Source organism: Enoplosus armatus, chromosome 6 (genome assembly GCF_043641665.1).
Source record: "Enoplosus armatus isolate fEnoArm2 chromosome 6, fEnoArm2.hap1, whole genome shotgun sequence".
Taxonomy (NCBI): Eukaryota; Metazoa; Chordata; class Actinopteri; order Centrarchiformes; family Enoplosidae; genus Enoplosus; species Enoplosus armatus.
In genome coordinates, this window is record NC_092185.1 from 8,995,695 (window position 1) to 9,006,523 (window position 10,829).

Genomic DNA, 10,829 nt, shown 5'->3' on the forward strand with positions numbered 1-10,829 from the left:
GTATCCGAGATCGTAATTATGAAATTAATTTTCATGCTGGGCCTTGTCCACAATTTAGGCAAACACATGCTTTATCAGCCTCATGTTCACCAAGAGAGTCAACTGTTTAATCTAGTGGATAATGGACTGAATCATAGGCCAGTTTTACTAAATGGATTATTTACTGTATCTGTGCTCTGATTTGGTTCAGGGGGATGTAAGGTGAAGATCCCTTAAAGCCATTGGCCAGTGACAGCTCCTGCCTACCTCGTACAGTGTTCAACTGTCATCATCGCCACACCTAGTCACAAGTTTGCACTTTGTAGTAACACAGATATCAGCTAATGCAAGTAAGTAAGTCAGTAGTCCTTCCCCAACTCACTGGCTGACACATTTGCTTTCTTTAAACTCAAGTATTCATATCACACGCTCAAGCTAAGTGTCTTTCTGCAGGGGATTTGTTTTCTTCAACATTGTTATTACTCCAGTCGTTATTTGCTGATGTAACTGTATGTGCGAGGCCAATCTCAAAGCAAGCTGGGTAATGTCAATACACAGATGTGCAGCACTAACTGAATTACAGATGCATTGCTTCCTGCTCTCTCCTGAGAGCAGTGCGAGCCTAGTCTTTGCACTTACACTGACTTTAACTCTTCTTCTATCTCTAATGAAGACAGAGCAAATCTTCCTGGAAATGATTTTGTAACATTTGTTGTTTCTTATTTTCTCATTACCAGGTTGAAGCCAATCTCTCCTGGGTTTGTGTGTCTGTTGTTGGCATGAGTGAAGTGGGTGTGTTTGTGTCTTCATTGCGTGAATTTGCTGATGCTGATTGATGCCCAGGCCATGCAATGTCAATAAGGCAAATGGCTGTTTAGCAAGATCTGATACTACTCCTTGTCCAAACGTAAGAGCATATATACATGCATACAAACAGTATATTTGATCACAAAATTAATTGTTCAGCAGAAAGTGATGTCATTAACTTGTACATGTATGTCACGATACTGATCACCATTGCCACATCTTCTTTTGGTCAACAGCCAAGTGTTCTTGCCGGTGACGTCAGCCATGTTTTGGAAGTTTGACCTACACACATCTTCTCACCTGGAGGCTTTACTGGACAAGGAGGATGTCACGCTCACTGAGCTCATGGATGAGGAAGATGTGCTGCAGGAGTGCAAGGCCCAGAACAGGAGGTCTGTTTTTTGTTAGCTTTAGGATATCAGCAACACATTAATATCATTACATTTCAGTTTAAAGTAATTCATGCTGGTGCTTACTGGTGCTTCTTTTGTCATCATTTTGGATTTGTAGGCTCCTCCTGTTCTTGTGTCATGACCAGTGCATGCAGGAGCTGGTCCGTATGATTACTACAGAGCCCCCTGCTGGTGTAGAGGAGACCAAGCGCTTCAAGTAGGTGGTTGTGTAGAATCCGCTGATATAGTGTACTGTATCCAGGAAAAGAGATGTGTTTTGCTGGTGCTGCACTTCAACATATCTCACACGTGCCATTTTGTTGTAAAGATGAAAGCTTGAGTGGTTCAGATTTGTAAAAAATCCAGTAATTTGACTAAATAATTGATAATGCATTTAAAATGTAAAACTACTTAATAGCCTGTTGGACAATCAGCCTGTGAAAATCAGCACAATCCTGTCCCACAAAATATAGTTTTTTTCCGGTTTACTTCAGAACACTAAATGTACTATTGTAGAGAATAAGAATTGGTTTTGTTTCTGCTGAGTGTTACTGCCAGGTGTGTTCTCTTCATTTATTACAGGTATCCAAATATAGCGTGTGAGCTGTTGACATGTGATGTGGGAGTGATCAATGATAAGCTGGGTAATGAGGAGCCTCTGCTGGAAACTCTGTACGCCTTCCTGGAGCAGCCGTCCCCACTTAACCCCCTCCTGGCATCTTTCTTTAGCAAGACAATTGGGAACCTCATCACACGGAAGACTGAGCAGGTAACACACACACACACACACACACACTCACACACAGCTAAATCAAAGGGCATACTTGAGGAAGATGACGTCTATGTTTTTGTGTTGGGATTTAATTCACAAAGTCTGAGGGGTGCTTACAGCAAGCTAATAGAAATTGTTCACACTGGTGTTAAGTTTTATTTCTCTTGAAATGCCAACATGCATATTCAAACACACAAGGCAGTGCACATAGTTCAGGTTTTACCCTGTTAGTGATGTAAGCCTGAGGATGTCAAGGTCAGTAGGCCTGTCCATCTGACCAGCTTGTTGGTTCAGACCAATATGTCTTACATCTGTCCCTGAAAGCTGTGACATTTGGAATTTATGTTAATGTTCCAGAGGGGATGATTTGAAATGATTCTGGTGACCCCTGCGACTATGACCATCACTTTGGCCCATGATGCTTAACTCAGTCACTGGACTTAATGAAAGTTGCTGTGGGTATCGTTGCCACTCCAAAACCATAAAAAAACACATATTTTCACACTACTAGTAGTCACTACTACTCACTACTATTAGTGATATTTTCATTTTTGTGTGCAAAGGTTTTGAATGCAATTGTCTGTAATCGTCAGCTCTCATTAATATGTCTGTGCTGTACATAGAAACTGACAGAGCAGAATTAAAAGAGCATTCTGATTGATTTGTACTTGCATGTGCAGATGTTTTGAAATATCTACCCATTATGCCCCCATATGTTGGAGGTGAATGGATTTGTGCTGCTCTAATCACTGAAAAATGACATCTAAAAAACTGAACAGCAACGTGGCCTTCCAGAAACAATTCAATTTCAATTCAATTGTATTTCTATAGCGCCAAAGCACAACAAAAGTCATCTTATGACTTAAATAGAACAGGTCTAGACCTTGCTCTTTATAATATTATTATAGAGACCCAAAAGGTCCCACCATGAGCAAGCGACAGTGGCAAGTAAAAACTTCCTTTTAAGAGGCAGAAACCTCGAGCAGAACCAGACTCTAGGTGGGAGGGAGGTAGAGAGACACTTACTCACTGCTCTCTGTGTTGTTCAGGTGCTTAGTTTCCTGCGACGGAAGGAGGGATTCCTTTCCTTGGTCCTGAAGCATATTGATACATCAGCCATGATGGATGTGCTCCTAAGACTTATCAGCTGTGTGGAGCCGCCCCCTCTTCGGCTCGAGACACTTACTGTATGAGACAAATGGTCCCACTTTCGCACTTTTACACATTACACACTGATATTGTTTGCAGTTGTAATCTGATGTTTTTCTCAACAGTGGCTGAATGAAGAGAAGCTGGCCCAGAGACTTATAGAGCTCATTCACCCTGAGAGAGATGAAGAGGTAGAAGTACATTTCAGTGTTTTTATATTAACGAGTAACTCGTCAGGACTGAATGTTCATGTATGTGTTTGTGTTTTTCTCTCTCAGAGGCAGTCCAATGCATCTCAGACTTTGTGCGACATCATTCGTCTGAGCAGAGACCAGGCCAATCAGCTCCAAGAGATTTCACAGCCTGACCCTTTGCTGACTGTGCTGGAGTCGTAAGTCAAACAGACACACACATGCATACACACACGTTCGTACTGTCTTTACAGGATGTGGAGGCGATGATATACTCCATTGTGTTTCTGCAGGCAGGAGTGTGTGGAGCAGTTGTTGCAGAATATGTTCTCAGGAGAGAGTACTGAGAGCTGTATCGTCAATGGGATTCAAGTTCTTCTCACATTACTGGAAATCAGGAGGCCTGTGTGAGTGTGAGACTTTAAAGCAATTTTAAACTGTGTATGAATAAGTCTGATCTAGTTCTGCTTTATAAAATTCACTAATATCATTTTTCATTTGAGCCCCGGCCTCTTTTATCTTTTCTAAAATTGTCTCCAGGTGAAGTTAGTCAGTTATCTCTTGTGTGACCATTTATTAAACATCAACAACAACTAACATCTATCCATCTGTTTCCTGTTCTTGATATGTGCTTGGTCTGTGTTTATGACAGAGTGGATGGTGTAATGGATGCTCAGGGATTTGAGAGAAGTTACACTGTTAACAGCAGCATTTTGTTGGCCATCCAACCACACCTGATACACTTCCACCAGCTACTTCTGGAGCCACCCAAGGTACTTTAACAAAGATATAATCATCTGTAGGTCCCAAATATTAGCTGTATAGTGTGAGATAACATGATTAATACATATGATAGTTGTCAATAGAAAAATCAGAGATCCCCTGCACAGCTGTATTATTCATCCAGGTGATAATCACAGGTGATATGAAAAGCATAAAAATAGAAGAAAGGGCTTTGTCCCACACCAGTGAGAACATGCTATAAATATCGAGAATGTTTTCATTTTTGCTGTGCAGCAACTTAAATAGTTATGTCCTCTAACGTTTAGGTAACCTTTGCTATACAGTAATTGCACCTGTATAACAAAACTGCTAAACTTTCAAACTGTTGTTTCCAAAATTCCTCTTTGCCTTCTATCTGTGCACTTTTAGCGAAATCCCATGCTGACTAGTCTGGGTGTGCTGGAGGAGCCATTAGGGAACACTCGTCTGCACGTAGCCAGACTGGTGGCCTCTCTGCTGTATACCAGCTCTGCTAGCCACGCGGTCGTAGCACAGGAACTCTGCCGACTCAATACAATGGACCTGCTTCTGGTGAGATGTGCAAGCATGCTGCATATAATACAAAGTCGAGGAAGTGACAGATGCTAAACGTCCCTTTGGAAAATGTTTTTCAGGACTTGTTCTTCAAGTATACATGGAACAACTTCCTGCACCTCCAAGTGGAGCTTTGTGTTGCTGCCATCCTTCGGCCCTGCGCCCATGAAATGAGACTTCAGCCTGGTTTGGGATCCCAGGAAAAATTCAACCCTCATCAGGATGCTTCACAAGAGCAGGCTTTGACTGAAACCCCTTCTGAACCTTCAGTCACCCCTGAAAACTCTGCACATAATCTAATGGTGACTCATGTAGGTGTCTCTGCTTGTGTTTGAAGCAAGAGGCGTACATGGTATTTGATCTACTGGTCTTTTGGAATTAAAACAATTGACTGTATTTCTCTCTTTCACAAGTTGTTTCAGCACTGCCACCTTGTCCAGAGGATTCTAGAGGCTTGGGAAGAGAATGATAAAATACAGTAAGGAACTTTTAAATAATTGCATGATGTTGTTTTGCTATGCCTATTTAGCCAATGGTCTTTCCTTAGTGTGGCTCTTCTGTGTTCAGGTCAGAAGGTGGTATGAGAAGAGGGTACATGGGACATCTGACCAGGATTGCCAACACAGTGGTCCACAACCTGGAGAAGGGCCCGGTTCACACGCAGATTAGTAGCCTCATCACAGGTGTGTGTGGACATGTGCACTCACATTCCTATGTGGAAAAAAGTGAATTCACACCACTCTACTGGATTGCGTCTTTCTTAATTCTGTTGTTCTTGTGTTTCTGGATGTAGGTCTGCCTGAGGACTACAGAGGGCGCTGGGAAACCTTTGTGGACCAGACCCTGTCAGAGACCAATAGGAAGAACACCATAGATCTGGTAAACACACACACACATGCTCATCTACAGTATATGAAAGCTTTTTGTAATCACACACACACACTCAAACTTCTAATGTGGCATTTGTGGTGGTTTTTCCTTGTCCAGGTTGGCACTGGAAACCCACGCCCTTCCTCAGAGGATGATATGGAGAGCCCTTTCCCTAAAGAACTGACACTACAACAGGTACCCATACATCAGCACGCACACGCAAAATATTGAGGGCTTCTGTTATGAGAGATAGTAATCTAATTCAAGTTGTGATGTGTATTTTAGGCCTTTTCAGACTACCAGATCCAGCAGATGACGGCTAACTTTGTGGATCAGTTTGGCTTCAATGATGAGGAGTTTACTGATCATGACGACAGCATTGGGTAAATGAACTGTCATTCCTCTCTGTATGACAGCGAACTATTGTTATTGTGTGTCAGTTTAGTGACTTCTACTGTTATTGCAGGGCAACGTTTGACCGAATTGCTGAGATCAATATCAACATTGAAGCAGGCCAGGACAGTGTGAGTTTATTTAGATTCTTCATACAAATGTATTCACACATTTGTTCGATGAAGTTGCATTTCTGTAATGCTTGGGGGCTTTGTCTTTTTTTTTTACGATGCATTAATTAATTTTATGGCCACAAGGGGCCCAAAAAAAATATAAACAACCTGACAAACACACAGCCTCCACATATCAACACCCTACAATTGCCTACCTACACATCCCGCAGACAGGTTTCCCTTCCTTTTACATTACAGTCATTTGATTCAATGCTAATGCATCAAAAATATTGATGGTTCAAGATTTAGCCTTCATCTTAGCATTTGTTATGCAGCATTATGAATATTGCTGTACACTGATTAAACTTAACACATTTTATTTTTCCGCTTGTCCTTTGCAGGCTAATACAGCTGTGTTTGAGGCCTGTTCCAAGGAGAGGATTCAGCCCTTTGACGATGATGAAGAGGACATTTGGGAGGAGAAAGAGATCAACTTTGCAACACAAACTAAGTCCCGTAACAGGTAGACACACAACAGTAAATACAGATGCCCTCAACATCAGTATTATGCTTAGAAGTTGCATAATGTATGTGAATTATTATTATATGTGAACATGTTTTGTTTGATTCAAGGTTTGGAGGATCGCGGCCATCCAAGAGCCAAGCAGCCAGTAAAGCTTGTGATGGGACAGCAGCTTCTGGCTCTGAGGTCTCTGACAGAACAGCAGACTCAGACTCTGAGGAGGGAGAGGATCCTAAAGATGACCTGGATCCTTTCTTAAGCCAGGGCCAGACCGAGGCAACAAAGAGTGAGAAACATTATATTGTATAGCAACGCACTACTGTTTTGCCCTATATGTAAAGCAGGTTTTGAGCTGGTGTCTCATGTTGACATTATGGTGCTGTTTATTCTCAGGCACTGGCTGGATAGCAGACTTTGGGGAGGTGAACTCAAAGGCTCCTGCTGCAGGAGTGGGCTTTTCAGCCTGGGACACTCCAGACTCCCAACCAGCTGCCACAGAGGCCGAGGAGAAAGGATGGGCCAAGTTCACCGACTTCCAGCCTTTCTGTTGGTGAGTTTTATTTGAGAAACTGCTCTTAAAGAATCTTACAGCTTTGTTTTGATAAAACTATTGTGCCAATATAAGGATAATAACAATAATAATAATACTTTTGCATTACCCTTTCTTTCAGTAATTATAAAACTACACATTGAGGTTCAATAAAGAAATTGTAGTGATTATTGAATGAGCATAGACTGTATTTGAAGAAAAGGCCCAGCGTAGGCATAATGCAAGTTGGCATCTATATCTGAAATTTATTTGAAGTTAAACAAACAATTATTTTTTAACAATTCAAAAGCACTTTTTTTTAGCACAGGCAGCCATAGACAGCCACTATGACGGGGACAAAGTCACCCTTTAATTGCAATGGCTGTGTGTCTGTAGTTTATTGGCTGTTCTGTGTTATCTGCAGGTTTTCTTATCTGTGTGACTTATATCCCCAGCTCTGAAACAGGCCCCAGATGCAGCTCTCCTGTGGACTCGGAGCTCCGCGGATCAGACAACGCCAAAGCAAACCAGAACCGTGAGTTGCTGCAGCATGGCTATTTGAGAAATAATGTAAAATGTAAATGTTCATTAATACAATATTCATACGCAAAATGATAAATAATATTTTAAGGGCCCCAGTTTTCATCATTGGTGTACAATGCCTATTCAACTCCATATATCATGGTCTGCAATTGAATGTAAATTCTGCACATTCAACTACTTATGTCATGGGCTTTAAAAAACTGTGGCATGCTTAAAATGAATATAGTCAGAGGATAAACTAAATTATAACCCACATAATAAGTAAACCCAAAGTAAGGTGATGGTAATATTAACCACACCTACATGCATTTGGCAGTTCTTACCTACACCTCTTAGTCTCTTACGTCTGTGATGAGTTGACAGTGACACAAGTGTACATGTGAAAGTCAGATGATTTCTTCTATCCTTCACTCTCTGCAGCGTGTGTGTGGAGTGTGTGCGTGGCGAGAAAAGCTCCTCTGGTGGCATCAGACAGCTCTTCCTCCAGCAGCTCAGACAGCGATGAAGAACAAGGCAAGACAGGGTCTGCAACCAGTGAGACGGTCACCACAGAGACCATCACCACGGGGGCTGGCAAGGAGACCATTCGGCTCACAGTGGACGCCAAAAACGAGAGGGCAGTCTTCAGCAGGTACACACACTCACACTTGAATGGTGTGCAGCTGCTCTGTCTCGATTGGTGCAGTGTTTCCCCGTATCCTATTGTGCTTTCAAGTGCTTTTATAGAGCCCTTCTTTCCCTTTCCCTTCCAATTTTTTCCCTCCAACTTCTTTCCTCACAATTTTACTTCCACCTTCTCTGTTTGTTCTGATATTGCCCTCCTCCTGTCTGTTCCCTCCTTTCTCCCCCTGACTCCAGAGTATTCAGACCAGCAGTCAGACGGTATGTTGTGCTTGAGGTCCTCTGCTCTGGAGTGTGGAATGTTTTCCTGAAGTCGTGTGAAGGATTTAAAAGGCCATCATTAGAACAGATGTGCCACATGTTTTTGTTTGCTTGTTGCATTTAACAGGATGTGATGTAACCGTTCCTTGTGCCATAATTCAGGGCAAGCCTAATTCATCACAAAAATGTACTAACCCACAACTTGGAAACTCCTACGCAAGGCGTATCCCATATTCTCAATATGACCCTGTAATTCTCAAACACCACTGGCCTCAATGACGACCTGCGGCATGAAATGGTCCTCTCAGCATTTTATAAATCAGATAGCGGTCTGATGTCTTACTTCTGCAATTACACCAAAAGATGAGAGCAGTGTATGACTACTCACTGTGGTTATATGATACAGATAATTCTTATGTCAGTCATAACATTAATAAGACTCAAGTTGATTTGATTTGTTTTCTTTCAGAGCACCCACACTACTAACAGTATGTTGGATAGCATGCTATGAACAGAAGTTGCGACCAATCCAGCATATCAACATTCTAACAAATCAACACATACAAGTTACTAACAAACAGTGCACCTACAAGCATGCTACAATTAAAGAGATCCTACTTTGGAATTTGAGAGTAACTGCCTTAGCACAAGCCTTAGCAACTGTGTGCACAACTCACTTGGATTGTGGTCAGTCGCAGCCAGGCCTGCCATGTGTTGGCAGTAACAGAAGAGTGGATGCACGGGTTGCTGTACGCGCTGGGGATGGTAATGACCAGCGTGGACAGCTGAAAGCAGACAACTGTGGTGAAATCTAGCCAATAGCAGAAACTAGCATCTGCAGTTTGTTCTTTACGAGATGAGTCCAGGTGACAACAATCCCTGGCAGTCCCTCTAGTTCGTTACAGCTTTATTTGTTTTTTGCAGCGAAGCAGATAAGGTGCCAGTGGAGGGATTCTCCATCAAAGACAAAGGGAAAGGCAAGGAGAAAGACAGCAAAAAGGGAAAGAAGCACGGAGACTGTCTCAGCCCAACTACCGCCAGTCCACCTACCCAGTCGGGGGCTGTCACACAGTAAGTGTGTGTGTGTTTGTGTGTGTTTATATACAGCTCAATAAAGTCAGGGTGAGATCACCCCACAAAACTAATGCTTTAAATCCCTGGTAAAGCATCTCCCGAGAATGAGCCCTCCTGACATTTCTGACCTCGTTTTTTTTGCAATATTAAAATTGGCAGCATTTCATTCACATTAACGGAGTGAAGCCGTCGTTACTGTCATTAGTTACACCTGTAATGACAAGTTAAAATGTATCGCTGATATAAACACTGACTGCTGTACATTTGTGTATATGACAACCACAAATGAACGAATGCATATATTTAAAGGAATGCTTTTTTTTATTGTCATAGTTTCGGCCGTCTTCCTGTTTGTCGTAGTAACATTTTACTTTCCTAATCAATTGCTGAGATCTTAGGATGCAGCAACATTGCACAGGTTGTAAAGAGACCCTCAGTCTTACATATTACATATTATGTAGAAAAACATATTTTGAAATGTAACTGCAATGAGTGCACCCAAAATGTCCGTTATAACAAGTCAGTAAAGTAGGGGTAAGGTCACTACACATAAGACAAATGCTTCAAATCGCTGCAGAGGCATCTTTCAAGTGTGACTCCTAGGACAAGACTCTAGATTATACTGTAGATCTATAGATAGATAAACTCTACATCTTTCTCACAGCTGATGTTTTTGACCTCTCCAACATAAGTGTGACCTTTTAATACGTAAGGTTATAAACCAAACTCCATTGTATGTCGCTGGTGCCAGAAGTCTATATAGCCGATATCTATATAGACCTTTGCAGATAAAATCAAACATGTCTGAATTTTCCTTTCAGTCTTTTTTCTAATGTTCAGTATCTTGCAATGTTTTTATTTAATTATTATTATTTTTTATCTCACAGAGAGACGCAGCCCTCTGCTAATGGACCGGCCTAACGACGCAGCACAGGCGCACACACACACACACACACACACACACACACACACACACACATACACATGCTTCACACCTGTCCATTCAACACCCAGCCATGCCACCTTTCCTTCCTGTTAGCAGCTCCCCAATGCCCTTTTTTTTGTCTGAAGAATGGGAGATCCTCAGTGTTGAGGTCAAACAGCCCTTAACAGCATGTATGCTGGATAACACAAATCTGCACATGGGTACTATTGATCTCTTCGGCACCTTCATGACATAATTACACCTGAACTGCTTCAAAGAGGAATGTGTGTTTTAAAGAACATTTTGTTGTGTCAGACCCACAAAGCCAAATTTTATTACATATGAGCTATTTCAAAATGTGATTTTCCCA

At 41.9% G+C, this 10,829-nt stretch overlaps 1 protein-coding gene across 1 annotated transcript; it reads left to right on the forward strand.

The window, feature by feature from the left end:
• Positions 1–1,048: 1,048 nt before the first annotated feature.
• Positions 1,049–10,511, forward strand: ppp6r2b (protein phosphatase 6, regulatory subunit 2b). Its single transcript, XM_070906740.1, has 24 exons — positions 1,049–1,178; positions 1,297–1,395; positions 1,761–1,947; positions 3,000–3,137; positions 3,225–3,290; positions 3,378–3,490; positions 3,584–3,697; positions 3,943–4,063; positions 4,443–4,604; positions 4,688–4,918; positions 5,021–5,085; positions 5,175–5,290; positions 5,401–5,486; positions 5,595–5,672; positions 5,763–5,860; positions 5,944–6,001; positions 6,385–6,506; positions 6,617–6,792; positions 6,900–7,056; positions 7,491–7,570; positions 7,999–8,209; positions 8,437–8,460; positions 9,385–9,531; positions 10,422–10,511. Exons 1-24 carry the CDS (start codon positions 1,051–1,053, stop codon positions 10,453–10,455), a joined length of 2,811 nt encoding a protein of 936 aa, XP_070762841.1. The 5' UTR covers positions 1,049–1,050; the 3' UTR covers positions 10,456–10,511.
• The last annotated feature ends 318 nt before the right edge of the window (positions 10,512–10,829 follow it).

Excerpts from the sequence above, each read along its gene's own strand:
- ppp6r2b (XM_070906740.1), top strand. The coding sequence starts at position 1,051 with ATGTTTTGGAAGTTTGACCTACACACATCTTCTCACCTGGAGGCTTTA. Across the intron at positions 7,057-7,490 it reads GACTTCCAGCCTTTCTGTTG|CTCTGAAACAGGCCCCAGAT; the intron begins GTGAGTTTTATT and ends TTATATCCCCAG. Across the intron at positions 8,461-9,384 it reads TTCAGACCAGCAGTCAGACG|CGAAGCAGATAAGGTGCCAG; the intron begins GTATGTTGTGCT and ends TGTTTTTTGCAG.